General features: G+C 51.0%; 1 protein-coding gene across 1 annotated transcript in view; it reads right to left on the bottom strand.

The window, feature by feature from the left end:
- Positions 1-9,532: 9,532 nt before the first annotated feature.
- Cacna1s (calcium voltage-gated channel subunit alpha1 S) overlaps positions 9,533-23,027 on the bottom strand; it is a 62,484-nt gene continuing 48,989 nt past the window's right edge. Inside the window, exons 29-44 of the mRNA XM_026397116.2 lie at positions 22,566-22,622; positions 21,571-21,699; positions 21,311-21,376; positions 20,653-20,744; positions 19,848-20,007; positions 18,750-18,877; positions 17,362-17,458; positions 16,606-16,708; positions 15,675-15,776; positions 15,281-15,405; positions 13,506-13,634; positions 12,620-12,870; positions 11,357-11,442; positions 10,661-10,734; positions 10,269-10,412; positions 9,533-10,114 (exon numbers count right to left, since the gene is read on the bottom strand). Coding sequence (XP_026252901.2) covers positions 9,863-10,114; positions 10,269-10,412; positions 10,661-10,734; positions 11,357-11,442; positions 12,620-12,870; positions 13,506-13,634; positions 15,281-15,405; positions 15,675-15,776; positions 16,606-16,708; positions 17,362-17,458; positions 18,750-18,877; positions 19,848-20,007; positions 20,653-20,744; positions 21,311-21,376; positions 21,571-21,699; positions 22,566-22,622 — 1,995 coding nt within the window. The 3' untranslated portion in view covers positions 9,533-9,862. The remainder of the gene's footprint in view (positions 10,115-10,268; positions 10,413-10,660; positions 10,735-11,356; positions 11,443-12,619; positions 12,871-13,505; positions 13,635-15,280; positions 15,406-15,674; positions 15,777-16,605; positions 16,709-17,361; positions 17,459-18,749; positions 18,878-19,847; positions 20,008-20,652; positions 20,745-21,310; positions 21,377-21,570; positions 21,700-22,565; positions 22,623-23,027) is intronic.

Below are 23,027 nucleotides of genomic sequence, written 5' to 3'. Positions count from 1 at the left end.
TAGTGAGGCCCTAAGCAACTCAGTTAGACCCTGTCTCCAATTAAAATACAAAAAAAAAAAAGTTTGGGGATGTGGCTCAGTGGTTAAGTGCCCCTGGGCTTAATCCCGGGTACCAAACAAACAAACAAATGAAAAACCAGGACAGTAAGAGTTTATAAGGTCACAAGTGAGGAGCAGGGCTCAAACTCAAGCAAGTCAATGGCCACTTTCATTCAGTTTCAAGGAAAAGACTGGATCTGGGCCTTGGCATCTACTGAGCTAAGAAAGTGATCAGAAGGTGGATGTAGTGGCACACATCTATAATCCTAGAGACTCAGGAGGCTGAGGCAGGAGGATTGCAAGTTCAAGCCAGCCTCAGCAATTTAGCCAGTTCCTAAGCAACTTAATGAGACCCTGTCTCACAATATAAAAAGGGCTGGGATATGGCTCAATAGATAAGCACTCCAAGGTTCAATCCCAAGGTATCAAGAAAAGAAAAACAAAAGTGGTCAGAGCATCTGAGAAGTCATCTGCTTTTTGTAACCATGCAGAGACTCATACACAAATGATCAGAGCAGTTTCACATAGCCCCAAACTGGAAACAAACTGAATGACCCTCAGCATGAAATGGGTACAGAACTGGCACATCACACACACAATGGAACACTATTTGGCAATGAGAAGGAGAGAGCTATTGATACTAAATACATCATGGATGGATCTTAAGAATTAATTGTGCTCAATGAAAAAAGCAGACCAGAAAGAGCACAGTGATACATAATTCCATTGATGTAAGAATTTTGGAAAATAAACTAATTATAAATGTCAGAAGCAAGAGCAGCGGGTGGGGCTGGGTGTAGTGTTACAAGGGGGATTACTAAGGGGCTTGAGGAAATTTTTTTCGTGATGTGTATATTGATGATGGTGATGATTCCATGGGTGTGTACGCCTGTCAAAATCAATCAAATATGTATGTTAATTAATCAAATACTGTATGTTAATTACTCATCAATAAAATTGTTTCTTAGAAAAAAGTAACTTGCTCCAATTTCTTCTTTGCCCCAACAGAGAGGCAGAATGGCTTATGACTTAGCCTGGGTCACAGGGACAGTGAATTGGGATTCCAGCTACCTGAGTGGGCCTCTTGTCTGTACCATGGAGGCTGTGGGCTCATGGAGAGATCCCCACATGCCAAAGGGGACAGGGACAGGAAAGTAGATAGCACAAAAAGGGTAAAGTGACATAAAACAGAATAGAGAGCCCTGGAAAGAGGCAGACGGGGATCCGGCTGGGAGATCCAGAGAAGAGAAGGAAACAAAGAGACCAAGCCACAAGCCTGGGGCAAGGGAAGAGGGGGATGGGAGACCTGGTGTGAGGGGGAGGCCTCTTAGACTCCTAGCCAGGACCGGAGCAGCCACCCCCCCCTTTTGTCAGGTGCCTTCTTTATAAGCCCCTTCCCTCCAATTAAGTTCCCAAATCCCTTTCCACCAACCCCTCCGAGCTGCTGATTTTCAGTCCCCCAGGATGCATCACTGGGTTTGAATAGCTATGTCCTTGGCCAGACCACACAGAGCAAACTGCCAGCAAATGAACATTTAGTGCTTTAAAAATGGGAGGAGGGGAGAGGGGTTGGCAGCAACAGCAGGGGCAGGGAGTCATGCTAGGTTAACCTCGCAGGTGCCACCTCTCCAGAAACTTAGCCTGACTGAGGATTTTAAGGGACAGCAGAGGATGCCAGCACCCCAGGCTGGAACTCATGGGGTGGTTTTAGGAGCATTTCAAAGGCCCTTTTGACGTAAGACAGTCAAGTTGACCTGAGGTGAAATGACTCTTGAAAAGTTCCTCTGTGCCTCCACTTCCTGACGCCTGTACTTCCTGACACTGGTAGCAGCAGAGAGAAGAGAGGTCTTGCCTTGAGGAGGACTGGGGAATTAGGAAGGGTCTAGGGAGGATGGAAAGATGTAAGCATTTTTATTTTTTCCCTCTTTAACTTCCAAATTTAGTTGGAGAACCCAAAATGGGAAGGCCAGAACTGGGTGGAGCAGAGTTTAGGTCATAACCCAAATTAGAAAGAGTCTAGAGGAAGAGGCTCATTCTCTGTCTTCCATCTCCCCCACACAGACTGATGTGGGTCTCTTGTGCTAGAAAAAGGGAAAGAGAGGACGTGGGGGACTTGGCGGAGGTCATACCCCAAGTTGTTGCTATGAATGAGCCTCTGCTCACTACTCAAGGGAGACTGAGGACCAAGCTTACTGATAACAGGTGCAGAAAGCCCCATACCAATTTTTTTTATGTGTACTGTGTGCATGCACGTGTGTGTGTGTGTGTGTGTGTGTGTGTGTGTGTGTGTGGTGTACTGGAGATTGAACCCAGGGGTACTCTGCCACTGCACTACACCTCCAGCCCTTTAGGTATTTAGAGACAGGGTCTCCCTAAGCTGCCTAGGCTGCCCTCAAATTGGCAATCCTCCTACCTCAGCTGGGATTATAGAAACACACCACCGCACTCCCCACCCCATCAGATCGAATCTGCTCACTGTGTGAAGACCACCCTGCATAGGGTGCCTACCTTGGTGAGCCCCCATCCAAACCAATTTTTATGGTTAGAATAGCTGTAAACTGGCCCCAAACAAAAGGCTGGGAGCAGGGACTGCCAGACGGGCAATGGTGGTACTTGGGCAGTGCCAGACAGTGGGGAAACCCGCCCTCGTGGGAATAGGTCAAATTTTAGAAAATTGCCATTGTAGCTGGGCTCAGTTGCACAGGCCTGTGGTCCCAGGGACTTGGGAGGCTGAGGCAGTGGGATCTCAAGGCCAGCCTGGGCAACTTGGTGAGACCCTGTCTCAAAATACAACAGGCCTGGGAGTGTAGCTCAGTGGTGGAGCACCTTTAGGTTCAATCCCCAGTAGTAAAAAAACACAAGAAAATTGCCATTCTATAGATCGAAAAGAATAGAATATTGACAATTTTAGTTGAATCAACTAGTACCTACTATTTAGCAGTTTGCTTGGTGTAGGCTTTTGATTTTCCCTTCCTTCCTTTTTCCCTTGCTGGGAATACAAAGTTAAGTCCCAGTCCCTGTCCTTGAGAACTCACAGCATTTGGAAAGAGCACATCGATACCCCTAATTATGATACAGTGTAATAAATGCCATAACACAAGTTATCAAGTGCTGCACAAGCCCTGAGGAGGTAGCAGCTAAGTTTGCTTGTGAGGGTGTTGCTAAGGTTTGGACCTGGAATGGCCCCCAAAGCTCATGATGAAGGCTTGGTCCTCAATGCATCAATGTTCAGTGGTGGGCTTTGGCGTGGTGTTTGATCATGAGGGCTTGAACCTCATCAATGAATTGATCCATTGATGAATTCATGGTTGAGTGGATTATTGGATGGTAGTAGAAACTAGGAGGTGGGACCTAGCTGAAGCGAGTGTGTCTTTGGCTGTGTGTCCTTGGGAACTATATCTTGTCCTCTCTCTGTCTGCCTTCCCAGAAGCCATGAGGCAAGTAGTTTCTGGTGCCACCCATTTAGTCATGACCTTTCTGCCTTATCACGGATTTAAAAGCAAGGAAGCCAGATGACCATAGACACTGTGAGCCCACTTTTCTCTTTTAAGTTGTTCTTCTCAGGTATTTTGTCACAGTGACAGAAAACTGACTAACACAGCGGGTAAGAGAAGGCTTTTGAGAAATGTTGCTAGGTAGAGATGGAAGGAGGGGTTGCTGGGTATAGAGGGCATGGTCCTGGACACTTCAGGGAGCTTGGCCTGTTTGAAGAGGGAGGGGTGCAGTTGACCACCGTTAGGCTGGTGCTTGGCAGGATGTGGAGGGGTTTCAGGGCAGGGTAGCTGAATCTGAGTTGGGGATTGTGAGAGATTGTCCTGTGATCCTCATGATAATGCAGGAGATAAGCAGCTTACGAATAGTGTCCAGGTTCCTGTTAGACTCTGGCTTCACCATTTTGTGGCCAAATGACTTCACATAATTCACTCGGCTTTTCTGAACCTCAGTTTTCTCATCATAAAATGGGATTAGCCATAATGCCTGTTTTATAGGTACTGCTGCAAAGATTACATGAGATGTTTAAATTCAGGCACATCATGAACCTGGCTTGGTGAATGTTGACTATTGTTTCGACAGATGAGCAAATCAAGGGGCAGAGGCACTTTCAAAAGAACAAACAACTAGAAATGGGAATGGGTTTTCCCCATGTCCAGGGATTCACTTTTACTTCAAGGCTGCCTTTCTGAAGAGCTGGGGTCTCCTCCTGGCTCCTCTTGCTGCCTCAAGTGATGCTGGCTGCCCATGGCTCCTCCCTTCTCTGGGTCCTGGTTTCATTTCTCACCACCGTGGAATCTTTTCTTTTACTCATTTTACTTTAAACTAACACCAGTCAAGCCTTCCTCCTCTGAACCCTGTGGAGTGCCTGTGGACACCCTAATATTTTTAGTTGTCAGAATTATTATTTGTCCCCTGTATTTATGGTCAGTTTCTTTCTAAAATGCCTGGGTTTTCTTGATGGGATTTTAAGTTCCATTTAGGGGCACAGTTGTGCTAATGTAAGGGAACAAAGCAATGGAATTCCAAAGCTTGAGGACCAATACTGGCTCTGCCACTTACCAGCTATGATGCCCCTCTATGCGTTATCAGTAAAATGGGGAGAGGGAGGTCACCTGGCACTCTGAGCTATCAGCTCCAGGGCAGCAGTGACGAATTACTGGAATCAGTTGCCACAGGATTAGGGGAAGACCCTAATATAATAAGGGGTGGAAGTCAAGGTCAGCCCTGGGTTGGCAATGGTTGGCGGCGGGAATCACCTTCCATCCACGTCCACGATGGTCAGAGCTGTCAAGGCCTGTACAGAGGCTAGGCCTGGAGCTGAGGGGTGTGGGCTGAGTGTCACTGCTGCCTAACTACCCCTAACAGCCCAGGACCCCCCACCACCTATCAGCTTCCTCCCTTCTTAGAAATCAGCCCTCTCACTAGCCAGCACCTGAAGGATCAAAACAGCTTCTTACCAAGTGCAAAGATCTTACACTGCCACATTCATGCCCTGCAACAATCCTGAAGCAGGAATTATTCCATTTTACAGATGGAGGAGCTGGAACTTAGAAGGGTTTTGTGAACTTCCCGACCCTCCTTACTCCTCACATGAGTGGAAGGAGGAAGTGAGTTTAGATCCTAAGAATTTCCCACTTAAGACTCTGCTCATAAACACTTTGCAGAGAGTAGTAGTCATACCTTTCCTTTAAGAACCCCAGGTGAGGGACACCATGGTGCATGTTATGCCTGAAATTCCAGCTACTCAAGACACTGAGGTCAGAGGATCACAAGTGTGAGGCCAGCCTCAGCAACCTAGTGAGACCTGGTCCCAAAATGAAAGATAAAAAGGACTGGAGATGTAGCTCAGGGTAAAGCATCCCTGGGTTTTATCCCTAGTATTTTTTTAAAGAATATTTATTTTTTAGTTTTAGGTGGATACAATATCTTGATTTTATATTTACATGGTGCTGAGGATGGAACCCAGTGCCTCATGCATGCTAGGTGAGCGCTCTACCACTGAGCCACAACCCCAGCCCTATCCCTAGTATTGAAGAGAGAAAACAAACGAAGAAGAATTGAATAGAGTCCCAGGAGGTGGGCTGGGTGCACCTCAGGAGTATAGCGCTTGCCTAGCATGTGCAAGGCCCTGTGTTACATCTCCAGGAGAGATGTAACTCCTAGCTCCGCAGGAGTCACTCAGCTCTATCCAGAGCAGAGTGGGAAATTCTCCAGGTCTGGGGCCAGGAACACTAACCCTTCTGAGAATGGACTAGAACTGGGGCCCACTCTCTGGTCTTTCCAGGGACCCTCCATCTAAGCTTTGCACTGTCCAGATGGAGGGTTGTCCTGGTCCTCAGAGCCCCCACAGGCAGCTTTGTGCTCATCTCTCCTGCTAGCTGCACTCCCCCTCTTCTGGCAGATTCTCCCCCCAGCAACTGGGCCCCAAATCTGCAGAGAACTGTCAGGGAAAAGATGGGGTCTGGCAGACACTGCCTCTGGCCAGTGCCCCCCAGTGACAGAAGGTGGCCCCACCTTCCCCTATGGGCACACTCCCTCTGTCAGGTGGTCTTGCTGAGAGGGGCATCTGTCTCATCTGAAATCTGCCCACACCCCCTCACACCCTTCTCAGTCCTTATCCTTCCTTAATTGGGTCCTCCTGGCTTTATTTGAGTAGCCTGGCAGCCCCATTAGGAGAAAGCCATCCGTTCTGTCCAGGGGAGTTGAGATGGATGCAGAATTTCACCCATTCTGATGATACATTAGAACACTTTATATGTTACAAAGGAAACTGCCTGAACTTTTCAAAAGAGCTAATAGGAAAGTTTCTCAGAGACTTTTATACATACATACCTGTCAGTCAGGCTGGAAGGAAAGGCATACATGTGACAAATTGCACAGCGGTTAAGGACATTTGATGCTAAACTGCCTGGGTTTGACTCTCACTTTGGCTCCCTTACCAGCTCTGTGGACTTAGACAAGCTACTTATCTCTCTGGGTCATATTTGCAAAATGAGGATGATGATACCTTTCTTAATTGCTAAGAGGATTAAATAAATTAACATACAAACCACTTGGCACAGGGCTTACCATAGAGTTAGCAATCTAAATATGGTAGACGTAGTACAGGGTGCTCAAGTTCCTGTTGCAAGTAAAGATAACCTTTTATAGAATTCTACAGCTCAGGAGCAACGATCCCATTAGTTGCACATTATCTTACTTTTGTAGATGAGTCAATTGAATGGGAGATAGTGTAAGTGGTTGTGAAGGGGAGGGGCAGAGGAGGGGACCAGGAGGGGTCTAGGTGCTCCCTCTGCATGTGGAGTCTGGCATGTCACCCTCTGGAAGCAGAGTTCTTCCTCCCTGGCTTCCCTTGGCCTAGACGGACAGATAAGGTGGCCAAGGGTGCAGGACTGAGCAGGACGCACTGGGCAGTATGATTGCTGAGGGAAGGGTCCACACCTCTTAGCTCCTTTCTGCATTTATTCAACAAGTAACTGTTGAGCCACCAATGAGTGTTGAAAAACGCTCCTCTCTGGAGGGATAAGTGCAAACAAGGAGGCCATAGCACCAGGTTTCATGGAGCTTAGCATCTGGCTGGGGGAGAAGGCGGGTTCAATAAAGTTACAATCTCTGCTGGAACAGGGAAAGCAATGTGCTAAATTTCTGGGTCAGACAACAGAAAGCTTGTGGGGAAAGCTCTGTGCAGGATGTAATAGGAAAGCTGAAGTTTGATTAGGGGTCCATCAGGTTCAGGGCTCAGGAAGTTTCCAGAGAGAGCAGCACATTGGTGCTCAGAGAGGAGAGCAACTCCCTCTGGCCAGGTGAGCAGGAGACTCACGTGGGGCAAATCTGGGTGAGACTAGGAACTGAGGCCAGGGTTTGCCTGAGATTCTGAGGGCTCTGGGAACATTGTTTGGGTTTGAAGTAAGCAAATAATTGATTTCTCTGTTTAGAAAGATCAGAGATGGATTAGGAGGAAGGTGAGAGATTGGGAGGCCAGTTCAGAAGCTGTTGCAAAGGACAAGACATGAGGTGATCAGGACGTGGTGGTGGGGTGAAGGGAGGTGGAGACAGGTGTGAGAAACACTTCGGAGATTAGTTTATGGGGAATACCAGCCAGACCTTTCAGTTTGAATGAGAAGCAGGTTTCCCTGAGAATGAGGAGTAGGTTTCCCAGCAGCAGCAGAGGAGAAGCAGCCTCGGGGAGAAGATAAGAGGTTATACCAGGACAAGGTGGGTTTAGACATGGTGGACACAGAACGTCGTATTTTGTAGGAGGAGCAGGAATCAGGGACCTGGCTAGAGTTTAGGAGAGATGTAGACCAGAATACAGATTTGAGAATCAGCAACACATGGGTGTCACTAGGATATGAGCGTGAATGTGATCACCCCAAGAGTTAGTGAGTGCAGTGGAAAATCAAGCAGACAGAACACACCTGAGAGCTGGGGGTGGAGGAAGAAGGCTCAAGAAAGTTTCAAGTGGGAGGGCCCTTGGGAGGTAGCAGGAAATTCAGGAGATCTGAGACGTGGGAGGCATTTCAGGAAGTGGGGAAAGATAAATTGTATCAAATCTGCCTGGAAGTCAAGTAGAGAAGAATCCACTGGATAAATAACAGATTGTTAGTGATATTGGTTTTCATGAAGAAAGGGTGGGGAGGAATGCAGGCTGGCTGCGTGGGGCAGAGAAATGGAAAGTGGAAACCCAGGCAAGGACGCCACCCAGGTAGGAAGTTTGGTTCCCTGTAATGGACTTAGGATTGATGGATAAATAGGTAAATAGATGATACACAGTATTTACATAAATCCACAGACAAGATGGCTGCAGGATCATGTTAAGCTAGAAGCACCTAGAATGTGCCCCACGTAGATAAAAGGAGCCAGCAGAGGCAGAGAGGGGAGAATGGCTAGATAGAAGGAGTATTTTGGCAGAAGGAGAGACCCGGCTTGGTTTCCACTGGGTCAGGGGGAAGGTAGAGATAGGTTCCTCAGTGTGGTGAGAGGAGCTGAGGAGGGACTTTCTGGTGGCTTCTATTTTTGCTGTGAATGCTAGCTACTGGCATTGAGGTTTGAGGAGAAACATGAGTTGGAATACCTGCTCTGACCAGGCACCAGGAAGCTTTGGGTCCAGCAGGGACCAGGGATGTACAGCACCCTGAGGGTGTGAATGTCCCTGTCCTGTGCTGCTTGCATATTGGGGCAGAACCCAGATGTAGGGATCCTGCTGCAGGATGTAATAGGAAGGCTGCTTGGGAAGCCAACCTGGTTACCATGGCAACAGCCACAGAGCAGGCTTGCCTGTCTGGCTTAATGTAGGAGTGGCCAGAAGAAAAAAGAGTATCCAGGGAAGGGGGAGGGGCACTGTAGGGATTCTGAGGACACCGGTGCAGAGTCTCGGCTTTGCCTCTCCCCAGCTATACATCTCAGAGATGTCCTATCACCTCTCTGTACCTCCATTACCTCATCTTGATCCTATACCTACATCACATGGTTCTGGTGAGGATAAAATGGATATTGTATGTGAGAGTGCTTTGTAAACACAGTACATGAAGACCTCTGGTATGAGACTGTTATGTAGCTGGCACACGGGAGACACTCAGCAAACAGTAACTGCCGTTACACGTCACATCCATACTCATGGGGTGGATAAGAGGAGCCACGGAGACCACAGATCTGTGATAACCAAGGCCATAAACGGCACGAGGGGAGGGTGGTGTTGGCAGTGAACTCTGACCAAAGAGGCACGATCAGAGCTCCAAAGAAGGTTGGCCATGGTGTGACTAGGGCTTGGGGCTGTTTCTGAGGCCACCAGTCCTCTCTGGGGCGGCTCCACCCTAGTCAATGGGGCCAGCCCTAGACTTCCAGGCTGAAGAACCCCACTCTCCACACAGCGCCTCTGCCTCATGCAGAATAAAACCCAGAGAGCCCCTCTAGACTCCTAGGCCCAGGTTCCCTGAGGGCTCCTGGGGAGGGGAAGAAAGTATAGAGGGTCCAGAAAAAGAGACAAGCAGAGGCCAGGTGCCTGTGTCATAGGCCTGAGACTTTAATGTCCTGCTGATGGGAGTGGCCTTGTGACAGATGGACACTAGCACTGGCCAGGGCTTTTAGAATGACCTTAGAAGTTCCAGCCAATCATGCTTCTTGCTGGTGAGGGACGGGCCTGTCCTGTCCATCTACTTCCTCCCAAGTTTTAGAGATGGTTCCTGACCACCCTTGTTCAGCCAGGCGTCTAGCCACTGAAGGGAGGGAGGCTGCTGTGGTGCTGACACTTGTCCCTCCAGCAGTCTCCCCCCCACCCCCCCACCTTGGTCATGTCAGCTCTAAGCCCAGGCTGATTCTGTGTCGGCCGTCACAGCCCGGGAGGAATCAGGGTCTCCTGTGAGCCCTGATGCTGGTCAAGGCTGCCCAGGGAAGACCCGAGGCTCAGGCCTCCCACGGCACCAGACGGGCCCTCTGGGGTCTGTCGTTCTCTCAGTAGCTCTGTTGCTGCCACCTCCACTTCCTCTGGTTCCATCTGGCAGGCATCTGCCAGGGCCTGGCCTGTCGCCATGACGAAGCCAGCGTCAGCCGCCAAGGAGTCCAGGCCCCCTCGAACCAAAGCCTGCAGGGAGGAGAGGGGGCTAGGCAGGGTCTTCCTGGGAGTGGTCTTTGGTGGGGGAAGGTCTGCTTCTGTTGACCCTACCCCCTCTCCATGCCAGGCTGTCACAGGGCCACCTGCCAATGTAGCCAGCTGCTCTGTCCCAGCCTCTCCTCACCTCCTGGATCAGCAGGGCTGTGGCTGGAGCTGGGCACCTGGAAAGGCACTCCTGGGAGCTCCTGCTGCGAGATGCTTCCACGTGCAGAGAACCTGGCCTGGAGCGCTTCCTTTCTTCTAGAACGGGAAGCTCTGCCCTGGGGCGCTGTTTCAAATGCACAAAAGCAAAGACCCCAACAGGTTTGCTGGAACCCACAGATGCAGTGAAATCCCAGCACATCCCAAGCGGCCTCCAGCAAGATCCATGGAAAGGAGAAGATCCAGGAACCTGATTTTTTTCAGTTATGGGTGGGCAAACTGGCGCCAGGCCCTTCCCCTATCATAGCTCGCTCCTAGCACTGCATCAGGTAGGGTCTCTATAAGGAGTTTGCTCCCTGTTCTCCACCCCTTTACCTGGCAGGGGGCAGGAGGTGTCTGGCAAGTCGGCCATCCTTTCAGGTTTTCCACATGGGGCTTGCTGAGAGGTCCTGTGAGCGAGGACAAGAGGACTGTTGGCTCAGGCAGGCAACCCCGTACCAACTCCCTTGGCCAGCTGTGGAGGGCGGCTTAGAGGGTGGACACATGCTGGAATTGCCCAGGTCTCCTTATCCTACTCTGGGTTTGGGAAAGGGGCTCTGGGCCCAGTCTCTAGCTAAGCCATTCTTCAGTGTGTTTGTGCATGTGAAGGAGTGTGTGTCAGGGAACAGGGACACTGATCTGCAATGTCCTCAGGGTTACTACTGTTACACAGTGGTCCAAAACCCACTGTCAGACTCCAAGATGACCTGCTAAAGGGCCCAAGACCCAAGGTAACAGTGAGTCCGGGAGCTGCCCTTCCATGGGACCTGGGAGAGGGCAGACTCCCACTCTGGGTGAATTTCAGGCAGACCTGGAAGAATGCAGGCTCCCCTACCCCCCTCTACCTAGAAGCTTCTCTGCCTGGATGAGGAGCTGGCCTAGTGCTCTTCCACCCCAGGACCCAGCTGGTTCCCACTGCCACAGGCCCCAAGACAGCCCTCCCAGCTGGGTTGCCAGACTCCAAGGAAGGAGGGAGGCTCCCCAGGCCTCCTCCGGAGAAGGCTCAGCTTCTCAGGTCGGCAGAAGACTGACCCAGGGCCTTGCGGGCTTGGCTGAAGGTTCCTCCTCTGGCAGCAGGTGTCTCTGACTCTTCTGGAAATTCCCTTTCATAGTGGACACTGAAATGGAAACAAGGCCAAGTGAACCAGAGCAAGCTTCCGGGTCTCTGGACATCTCTGCTCCTGTGTGGCCCCAAATCCTTTCACTCAGGGTCTGGACCCATCATAGCACAGGGGCCTTGACTCCAGTGATGCTCTCACCTCTCTGCACAGCTATCCCTGACTTTGGGGGTGTGAGCCCAATGCCTCCCCGCCTCCACTCCTGTTCAGTGGTCCCCTCTACCCTCTCCACATTCCATGCAGCCTCACAACCTTTAGGACCCTGGTTCTTGACTTGGCTGCACAGAGGACCCTCTGGGAGCTTCAAGGAATAGTAGTGACTGTCTCACTCCCAGATGATGGGGGTTTGGGAAAGCTCCTTATATAATTCAAGCGTGCAGCTGCAACTGAGAACTATTCTAGACCTTTCCAGTCCATGGTGATCAATATCCTCTCTGTACTCTCAGGACATGAGTCATATCACATGACACATCCCCTAGCAGCCTGGCCCAGGTCAGACGCATCTCTATTTTCACACCACTTTGCACCAAAGTCTAAAGTCAGGCGTGCCCTTCAAGGCTTCTGGGATGAGTTCAAGGGGCTTCTCCAGCTGGGATGGGGTGTAGGCAGCTCTGGCTGTGGAAAGTAGCTGTTCAGATGACTTCTACCAAAGCTTAGCTGGCTTTCGGCCTAGATCGGGAGCTCCGCTTTGAGCCCAGCTCCTGGGTCATGTTGGCTGATCAGCTTTTTCCCTCATCCTGCCCTTTTTTCCAAGACACTCAGGTAGTCACCGATTATATTTAGTCTTTAGCCTGGGGTTGGTGAGGTGGAGCCCAACTCCAACAATTGAACCTTATCACCCACAGCCTTTTGTAGTCTGTGCTGCTGAGGTAGGCCCGCTCTTTCTAACCCGTAATATGCCCTATAATATATCTCAGTTCTAAGACCTGCTGCAGAGGGTGAAACCAAAGGTCCCCTCAGCATTTGGGCCAATGCTGACATGAAACTGCCCCCTGCTGGCCACAGGCATCTCTGCACCCCAAATCTGCCCCTTGCATTAAGGTGCAGAGGATCCCCAAGGGCATAAAGGCAAGCAAAGGACACCTCATAAATCTCAGGGCTCCCTCTTCCCATCTAGCCTGCAACCTGCTAACCCTGACTCCTCAGTCCTATCCTGGTATCCAATTGCTTCCATTACCTGGAAAACACAGAGCTGTTGCTACGGTCACTGTTGCCATGGGCAACATTAGCATTGGCATTGTTGGTATTGGCACGAGCAAGTGGGTTGGTTCTTGGATCATGAGGGAAGTCCTCCAAGAAGACAGGGGACTCCAGCTCCTCCATCTCTATCTCAGAAAATTGGAGGGGTCTTTGATTGGCCATGACGGGGGGCAGGGAGTTGGTCCTTTCCAGGAAGTTGTCCACTTGGCCAAACAGGCCTCCAGTCCTCTAGAGGCAAGGAGAAGAGTGAAGGGACCGAGATCCGTGACTGAGGGATGAGGGTTGGAAGGGGACTGGGGGCTGTCACCCAGGATGATGGTGCTGGAAACAAGTTATGGATTGGAGACAAATCCCATGAGGCCAGCGGGAAATGGCCTGAGCAGTGAGACCAGGCAAAGAGAATCCCACCCTCAGAAAGGTCTCAATGTGATGGGACAGACAGGACATGGCTCAGGACATGTACAGGACACACCGACACATGGATAGGGAAATGTGGTGTGGTGGAGAGAACCCTGAATTGGGAGTCTGCAGAGCTGGGTTCTAGCCCCCTTGAAGTTAAGTATTGCACATCTCACACCATCATTTCCTCATCAGTAACCTGAGAGGGTTTAACAAGGTGGTCATAAAGAATCTTCCACCGTGGAAGTGTTAGAAGAAAACTGGACAGAGCTCAGGATCAAGGACTGGCATAACATGAAATGTTGATGAGGGCTTGCAGGGAAGGTGGGAAAGGGTGTGTTATGCTTAACACCTTGTTCCATCAGCTCTCATGTCCACCTCCTGTGTGGCTGGACTCCTGGCCATTCTCTCTGTTACTGCTCACTGTGTCTAGACCATGAGGGGTGGTCATGATCCTCACTCACCCGGAATATTCCTTCCTCCATTGCAGCCTCCACCATAGCTCTCTCCAGCTCCTCCTCAGCTGTCAGGTCCCCTGAGATAGTGCGGTGGATCTCAGGGGCTGCTTCTTCCTCTATGGTCCTCAATCCAGCCTGAGGATGGAGAAGTGACCTGGTGAACCTTCTAGACCAGGAGCACAGACTAGAACTGCTTCCCCCACTCATTTCTTTTCCCTGCACCTGGGGGTCTCCTGAAGCCTGTTCTCCCTCCTGTCTCATTCAAGATCACAGGGCTCTGTGAAGCTCCCAGACCCTTCTCCGGTGGCAGTGATAGTCCACACTCTAATAGTTACCAAAGAGTCTGGTCTAAATTCCATTGGTGGAGATTTTGTGTCTGCCCCAGGCCTCTGGGTTGAGCAATCTTTTTACTGTATGTGCATGTGTGTGTGTACATGTGTGTATGCCATAAAGAAATTAACAGAGTACTGAGACCAGAAGGAGAAGAGAATCCTCACCTTCAGAAAGGTGTCAATTTGATGGGATAGACAGAATATAGCTCAGGACGGTATAGGAGACACAGACATACAGATAGGAAAATTTAATGTATCGTCATATCTATATGTCTACATGTCTACACATTTATCTATCTATCTATGTATCTATCATAAGGTGATCAAAGTTCATATCACCCACAAAAGGACAAATAAAAATTGGTGTCACCTGATAGTTTGCAATGAGGACACAGTAACATTTCTGTAACCGACAAGATGCATATCTTATACCTGACATAAAGACACATCAGACAAACCCAACCTGAGGGACATCATGGCCTATAATCCTCAGAAGTGTCAAGGTCATGTCAAGGAAAGACAAGGAATGTTCCAGATGGAAGAGACTAAGGAGAGATGGAAACTAAATACAATGTGTGATTGGCTCCTTTTGTTAAAAAGGACATTATTGGGACAACTGGTGAAACTCAAATGAAGTCTGAGGAGTAGATGGCAGTAACATATCAACATTATTTTCCTGATTTCTTTTTTTATATATATTTTTTTAGTTGTAAATGGACACAATATCTTCATTTTATTTATTTACTTTTATGTGGTGCTGAGGATTGAACCCAGTGCCTCACATGTGCTAGGCAAGTGCTCTACCACTGAGCTACAACCCCAGCCCCTATTTTCCTGATTTCGATGGTTGCATTGTGGTTATGTAGGAGAAGACTCATGTGTGCAGGAATACACTTTTTCATGTGTACATCATGGAACATCAAGGGTTGAGGGAACATTATGTTAATGTTACTCAACAGTTCAGAAAAAAAAGGTTTTGTATTTTACTAGTAAACTTTTTAAAGTATGAGATTATTTTAGAATAGAAATAGCAATTTAAATAATGTTCTGTGCATATAGCACAAATGCATGCACATTTTTGATTTTATAAATTATGTGCATTACAATGAACACAAAAAATAGAAACAAAACCCACATAAGATAAAACAAAGTTCTAAAGCTTTCTTTTTCATACACTATGTAGCATTTTAAGTACCCCTGGGGGAATCTTCTTTCTTTGGAGACTATTGCTTTTGTCTAACTCATCTCTCCTCTGAACAAATCCCATTTTCTTCTGTTCCACCATCCAGAGGTGAAGAGCTCCTGGTTCTCCTGAAATTGATATGTGACTCATGGAGGACCATCCAGAATTATCATCTCATTTCCTCACTCCTCCATCCCCAGACTAAATTCCAGAGGGAACTGGAACCTTGGCAGGAGTCCCTTGGAACTTGCCTGGGTTGAACTTACCTGGATCTGTACGGTGTCCTTCTTAGGCCGATATCCATAATATTCTTCCTGGCGTTTTATGAACTTCCGGAAGTGTTCCTGGATGAGGAATGTGGCATAGAACTTCCCCACTGTCACCTCATCATCTGCAGAGGGGCCAACAAAGGATGTCCTGAAGGTTGGTGGGAATCTGGCACAGAGTGGGAGCCAGGTCCAGCACCCAGGTCCTCCTTGCTGCCTTGGTCGACGGGCACTCTGCACCTTGATACTGGTGGCTGCCTTGCTAGATGCCCATGGGGGTCTATCAAGGGTATTTATTGAGGTCTGGGCCATTCTCAGATTCTCATGGGACTTCTCAGAGAAGCTCATGACCCCTTTCTACCTCCGGACTCTGGTCTCCTACAGTAGCACCCACCTCCTATGGGAGGGATGACCTGGTCCAGGAGCTTCATGCTGGTTCTCTTCCAGATCTTCTTGATGATGGCCCTCAGCTCCTCGTTGGCCTGTTCAAAGTTACCTGGGGCAAGGCAAAGGCAGGAGTGGCCCCAAAGCCATCCAGGCCAGGCTGACTGCCTGTGATAAAGCCACCTTAGACTCACGGAGCCCCTCTGAGTGCCACTCATCCACTCAGCCAACCCTGGCTCAGCTTTCTTTTGTGGCAGCTGCTGTGCTAGAGGCTGGCAATGGGGCATCCAACCCTTGGGTCACATGTTTGCTCCTCAGAGGCCTTGGCTCCCAGTGCCCAGAGTGCTTAGTGTTCAAGGCTGTCACCCCTGCTCTCCTCCCCGGACCTTCAATTCCCAGCCCCTCCTGTAACTCCAAATGGCTCCCCTCTGACTTCTCTTCTTCTTGTTCTCCCAAGGAACCTACCCTGTGGCTGCCTCAGACATCTTCAATGGTCCTAATGCAGGGGTGGCCCTGATGCAGCCAGAACCCTGAGCAAGGGCTCAGGAACAACTCCCCGCCACCCCCCCACACACACTCGATTCCTTCCCTGCCACCATGTCCCTCTGCTAGGTGAGTGAGGACCTCCAGGTCTAGTGGAGTTGAGTGTGGACTCCTGTCACTCTCCCAACTAGCTGAGTCCCTCCTCTGCCCCTGTCCAGAGCTGACCTCAGGTGCCCCAGCCCCTGGCACTTCTCTAGCCCAGAGACACAGCCAAGGAGTCTGGGGGCAGATCCTGGGTGAACTTGCCCTGCAGAGAACTCCAGGCTCTCTCTGAGCCCTGAGGGGCAGGAGGACTTGGTGGCCACCATCTGGGCTCCCTCTGCTTCTCCCCGTGGTTCTTGATTCCAGTCTTGAGCACTGAGAATCTGGCAGCATCGGTGCCCGCTGAGGGCTCTCACCTTCCGTCTTGATCTTGAGGGCCGTGCGCACCAGGGCAAAGAGTGTGGCGTTGAAAGTGACCGTGCCATCGCTGTTCAGGGGCATGTTCATGCCCACCAGCCGCTGTACAAGCAGAGGCAGTGGTTTGTTGTTGAATTGGGACCAGAGGTCATGCTCACCCCATCTGTGGGCCCAGAGGGGATGGGACACGAGATGGGGTGCGGGCAGATCCTAGTCTCTTCTTTTTTTGGGTCCTGCTCATGGAATGAGCAGTTTTCCTCTGCCTCAAGCTCCCACCATGCTGTGTGGTACTCCCCACATACCCAAGACCTAAAAGCAAAGGGTCTGCCCTGTCATTTTGGAGTCCCCCAAACTGTGAGCCAAAATAAATCTTTTCTATTCATAATGTGATTACCTCTGTTTTTTTTTTTTTTTTTTTTTTGTACCAGGGATTGAACTCAGGGGCACTTAACCGCTAAGCCATATCCCCACTCCCCCTTTTTAAAATTTTATTTAGAGACAGAGTCTTACTGAATGGCTTAGGGCCTCGCTAAGTTTCTAAGGCTGGCTTTGAACTGGCGATCCTCCTGCCTCAGCCTCCCGAGCCGCTGGGATGACAGCACCACTGTATCTAGTTTTAGGTATTTGTTACAATGACGGAAATCTAACACAGGAAAATGCTCATCTAAAATGACTCCCTCGGGCCTCAGTTTCCCTGCCCTGTGTCACCTGCTCCCTTTCTCCTGGAACCGCCCCTCTCTGGCAGCTCTGGTTACCTTACATGCTACCCGGTGTGGGCAGAACTTCCCAAAGCCCAGCGGGGGCTGGATCCTTCTCAGCAGGGTCACCACATCCAGGTGTTTGATTCTCCCCCTGCAGGAGGACAGGGATCTGTAAACCAAGTAGCCCCACCAGGACCTCCCCTGCTCAGAGAGCAAAGGGCAGGGAGCATGGGACACTTCCTTAATTTCCAACTTTAGGAAGCGGGAGCCTAGGACCCTTTTAAAGGAAGAGACCCTGTTGGGATTCACTGTTGCCCAGTATCGGGAATGGAGGCTTCATTTTGGGAAGACAGAGGCTCTCTTTTTGAGGGGATTCTCTTGGAGAGGGGATCCCCAGGCCCGGAGGCTGGATGTATACTAAGACCTTGTTAGGCTTTGGTCAAGATGTGAGGAGCTCTTGGGCTATATTATCAGAAGTAGAGTATATGGCAAAGGAGGTGCAGACTGGTCCCCAGAGCTGGAAACCATATTTTCATTGTGACCATGAATCTCAGAAAAGGCATAAAGCACAGCAGCCGGGAATGACCAAGGTAAGGGCAGCAGATGTGTGTTGCCTTGAAAAAAAAATCATTTTTGAGGATGCTATTGACTTCCTTCTTTCTCTGGTCCTGCCTGGGATGGAAGTTGACCATTTTCTGCCTGTCTCCAGAGGGCTGAGTTAGGACTTGTGGATAGCTGGCAGAGACAGTTAGGTTTTGGTTCCCCTGATGTAAGCAGTTTAAAGCATAGTTGCTAAGGACACCAGGCAGACTTCCCTGGAATTGTGGGGCCATTTCTTAACAACTGCATGAGCCAGGGCAACTTAATCTCTTTGAGCTTCAGTTTCTTCATTTGTGAGATTAAGCTGATCAGAAAACCCATGTTATAGGTTGGAGGAATTAAATAAGATAATACATAGAGTGTTTAGTACAGTGCCTGAAACCTGGGAAACATCCAATAAATGCGAATTTATGACCTTTCTTAAAAGGAAATGTAAGAAAGTGGCACTTCCCCAAGCTTTAATGTGCATATAAATCCCCTGAGGATCAGGTCAACAGAAATGAGGATCTGGGCAGGGTTTGCATTTTAACCAAACTCAGGTGTGGATGGTCAGCGGAACACACCACTTTGAGTAGCCAGGACTAGGGTGTCTGCTGAGATGTTGAGTTCCCCACCCCTAAGAATGTCCAAGCAGAAGCTGGATGACCTTTTCCCAAGAAAGTCAAGGGTCCTTTCACCTGGGAGGCTTGTGGGACCCCTTCCAACCCTGAGACACTCTGATCCTCTGGGCTGGGACCTTGGATAAATGAACAGAGAGTGAGTCCTTAGGGGACACCAGGGTCTAGGATGGAGGATGGACAGTTTAGGGAGTGCCCAGCACAGAGCCTATGGACTGGACTCACTTAGCTTCCGGGTCATACTCCGCCCAAATGGCCTTGAACTCATCCAGGTGATGAGGGCCCAGGATGGACCAGTCTCGTGTGAGGTAGTCAAAGTTGTCCATGATGACAGCCACAAAGAGGTTGATGATCTGCAAGAGGAGGACCAAGGGCTCCCAACCGGAAAGGCAGGAGATGCGGGCGCAGGCGGAAGTGGGAGGCATCCCTGGGTGGGGGGATGCGGGCTCTCCCTCCCCATGGCCCTCGTCCCACATTTCATACACCAGGCGGTGTCTATCTCTTCTCTCGAGCAGGCAGGTGCTGTGTTAGGGTTCCAGTGCCTGTTTTTTTAAAACCCAACCCGAGTGCCTCTTTGGGAGCTATCCCGTCTCAGCCTGCCATCTGCACCTGCGAGGCGCTCTGCCCTCTTCTGCACCCTAACCTGTGGCCTTCTTGCTGCCTCTGCCTTTTCTGTCCAGAGTTGGGGGGAGTCCCTTTGAATCACAAGGTACTTGAACTCCTTTGTCCCTGTGAGTTCCATCAAGGCCAAGACTGGGTCTCATTCAAGTTTCTATCTCCTGTACTCGACCCGGGGCCTGACACCTATCAGATGCTCAAATAATAGTTTTGAGGGAATGTAGGAAAGAAAAAGGAATAGAGGAACAAGGTCCCCATGATGGCTTCACAGAGAGCAACCCTGCGGTCTCAAAGTGACTTCATACTTTTTCTAATGCCAACTGGGACTTCCTGTGGGATCCTGTTTCCAGATTCTCAGCCTCCTCATAATTGGACAACTTTCTCTTCCAAGGAATAATTAGGCATAAATATCTTTAGAGGAAGTCCCCACCTATGGAGGGTATGACCTCATTAAATTCCTTGTGCTTACTAAATGTGTGTCTGTATGCGTGCATGTTTATGTGTGTAGTAGAAACTTCTTGTAAACCCTCTAGAGCAGAAAAAAGTGCTCTCAAAACAAAACCACCCCCAAGATGACCAGAACAAAGGGCACTCTAACCAGAGCCTCAGGGTCCCGGAGATGGACCCCTGGAGAGATGGAGAGGAAGAAGGCGGGCCCACCCCCCTCAGCTCAGTCCATCCCTTCTGCCCGGCCCCAGGTCTCACCAGGAAGGCGCAGAGCATGTAGAAGCTGATGAAGTAGTAGTAGGCGAAGTTGGTGCCGCAAGTGTACTCCTCGCCCGGGGCATAGTCTGACTCTGGGTCACACAACTTTCCGTAGCTGCAGGCCAGCAGGATCTCCTGCCAGGCCTCACCTGTGGCACACCTGGAGGAGAGAGGCTCCTGTCAGCCTGTGCACTCTTGTGTGGTCCCCCAGGGGGCCGGGAGCCCAGCCAGGACAGACGTGATGAGCAGATGGGGGCTGCTGCCACAGAGATGAGGAGGTTAGATCCTAGGACACCGTCCCTGCAAAGCCCATCTGTGGTTTTTCTCTGTGCGGGAGCCCCTCAGCTCTACCATCGTGGGGTGCTACCACCCGGAGCTCAATTATAGAAAAGAGGTTTCTTGGATGGAGAGGTAAAATCGGTCCATGGTTCAAGTCTCTAGACGGGGAACAGTCAGAGTGAGCACACTGACTAAGGCGAGGCAGGCTAAGGCGAGGCAGGCTCAGAGGCCGCCGAAGCCTCACTACTCTCTTGGGAGAGGCATTGGCCTCCGTCCTCTCATCCAGTGGAGTGAGAAAGAGGAACACGCAGCCCTCCATTCATTGGAGGCTGCGTGAGACACGATCGTGGGAAGCCACTTGTTCACAAATGATTAAAACCTTCAAGACAGTGACAGTAGGGCATTAAGCCAGGCAGGGGACCTTTCTGAGTGCTTGGCTGTGTGGAGCTAATGCTGTCCCCAGGGCAGTCAGCACAGAGCCAAGGCCAGAGGGTCAGTGAGGTGGGGGGTTGTGGGGGACTCCTGCCTGAAAAGCAGCAGCACAGCTTGTGGGAAGGTCTGGAAGTTGTTGTTCCGGTTGATTTGGGTCCCATCCACCATGGCAATCTTCCCAAACATCTGCAAGTCACAAAGGGCTGTAGCTTAGGAACCTAGATACAAGTGTCCCCTCCGCTCACCTCCCACGTCTTCTCCTGCCTGACCTGCTCCTTGCCTTCACTCCTACCTCTCCTGAGCCCTGCTCACTTTGGTCCACATCAGGTCTGAAGCCAAATAAATGGGACTATTTTCTCAGTTGAGTAACATTCTTCCCATCAGGACAAAGAAAAGTAGGAGAGTGAACCATTTTTCCCAACTGCAGGCAGACCTAGGGTGTTGTGGCACGGCAGAGGGCTCCTGGGGAAGGGCCCCAGCCAAGGCCTTAGGGTTGAGATCTGGCCGCTGCTGCCCATCTGCCTGCCGAGGGCTCTCCTGGTTCACCTCCAGGCTCCTACACTGTGGCATCTGGGCTAAGAAGCACAGCCTCTTTTCTCAGCCTCTCAGGTGACCAGTTGGACCACTGGGGTGGAGGAGGCAAGGAGGTGTAGGGCCCAGCCCGCATGCTGATTAGGCCTTCCGAGGTCCATGGATGCCCCCTCTAACTTGGTCAAGACCCATTCTGTGGCCTGGGCCCACCTGCCTCTCACCTGCATGCCAATGACAGCGTAGATGAAGAAGAGCATGACGATGAGCAGAGCCACGTAAGGCAGGGCCTGCAGGGCAGGGAGGGAGCATCAGCGTCATCCGTGGGCTGCACCCACCTGCTCGCCACCCTGCCCATCAGCAGCTTGCTGGGCCCTGCCTGACCCCAGGATCCCCAGAGCTCCACCCTGGACTCAGGTTGATGCCCCAAGTGGCCTCCTTAGGTAAGTGCAGTTTCCTGGCCAATTGGGCTGGGCTTTTGCACCTGGAAGGACTTGATGAATGTCCACAGCAGGGTGCGCACTCCCTCTGCCCGACTCAGTAGCTTGATCAGCCTCATGACCCGGAACAGACGGAAGAAGGCGCTGGAGATGCGGGCGCTCTCATCTGGGTCCTGCGGGGCAGCAGCCCCAGAGGTCAGTCTGGGGGCTGCCCCTTCAGGTGGTAGGGGCGGGGTGAGGTGGAGGTGCAGTGTGTGTGTGTGTTGGGGAGATGTCCGTGGTAGGGGAGTGGTTCCACACCCTCCGCATGGCCCCTGCTGTCCATTATCTTTGGACATCCCGGGGCTCATGGCTCTGGGCTGTTGGACTGGGGGAAGGGGTGGGCATGGACGCCAAGCTGTGCGGTGAGCCAGTGCTCAAGAGCAGCAGCAGGGATTCTGCCCTGGGGCAAGGCTGCAGCCAGGCCCACTGTCAGCCCTTCTAGGGCTTTCTGTTGATTTCTCCTTTGCCTCAAGCTGCCACTGAGCTTAGTGCCCTGGTGGCCCTTCTGGGCCCCTGGCCCTAATGTCCTAAAGTGCAAAGATTCCCAAAAGCTTGGCCATAAGTTCAGCAGGGTCACTCCCTATTGTCTCCACCCTACTCTTAGCCCCTGCCCTTGTGCCAGCCTTAGACACAAGGATAACTCTGGAAGGGAGACCCCTCCCTGCCCTGCTTCCTGTGGCTCCAAAGGCCTTGTGCCTAATGAATCATCACTGAGGTCCTTTGCCAGCATAGTCCTCTCTGGACTGGACTCTAATCTGCCCAGAGGGTGCCAGAGAGAACCCTCACTCGGTTTCCCAGGGCTCCAAGGAAGCCACTGCCTCATGCACATTCTCCCACAGAGCCCCCGCCTCCCCCCTAGCCCCGACCCTCAGAGGGTCTGCTCTTAGTAAGGGGGCCCTGAGTGCTGGATGCACCCCATGCGACCATGCAGCCAGCCTAAGCATGCGAGCTGCGGGGCGAGCCGCGTGCGGGGCGGGCTCATGCAGCCTGGAATTACAACGTTCCCGCAGCCTCCACCCAGGCAATACAGTCCCCCGCTGGAGGCCAGGAAAGTCTGTGGAGAAAAGAGACGAAGGGAGGGGGAGGAGAGGAGAGAGAGGAGGGACACATGGGAGGGAGGTGAAGAGAGGTGTCAGAAAGGACAGACACAGGAGAGTTAAAGAGAGAAAAAGACAGAGAGGTGGGAGTGAGACCCCGAGTGGCTGCAGTCAGGGGCAGGGGACGGTGGAGTGGAAATGAAGCTCTGTGGGTACATGAGGGAACAGGCTGGGCCACGGGAGCAAGAAGGGAGGGAAGACTGGACACAGTCCCTCTGGACTCTCAGATGCACCCACAGGTGACAGGGCTCGGGTCCTTCCTACGTCTGGGTTATATAATGCTGGGGACATGCCTGCCAAGGGCTCACTGGAAAACACCTGCTGGTCACTCTTAAGCGGCCCCTAGATCCCTGAGGTCAGGG

The sequence above is a fragment of the Urocitellus parryii genome, chromosome 9 (assembly GCF_045843805.1).
Source record: "Urocitellus parryii isolate mUroPar1 chromosome 9, mUroPar1.hap1, whole genome shotgun sequence".
In the NCBI taxonomy this organism is placed as follows: Eukaryota; Metazoa; Chordata; class Mammalia; order Rodentia; family Sciuridae; genus Urocitellus; species Urocitellus parryii.
This window is presented reverse-complemented; position numbering and strand designations above follow the sequence as displayed.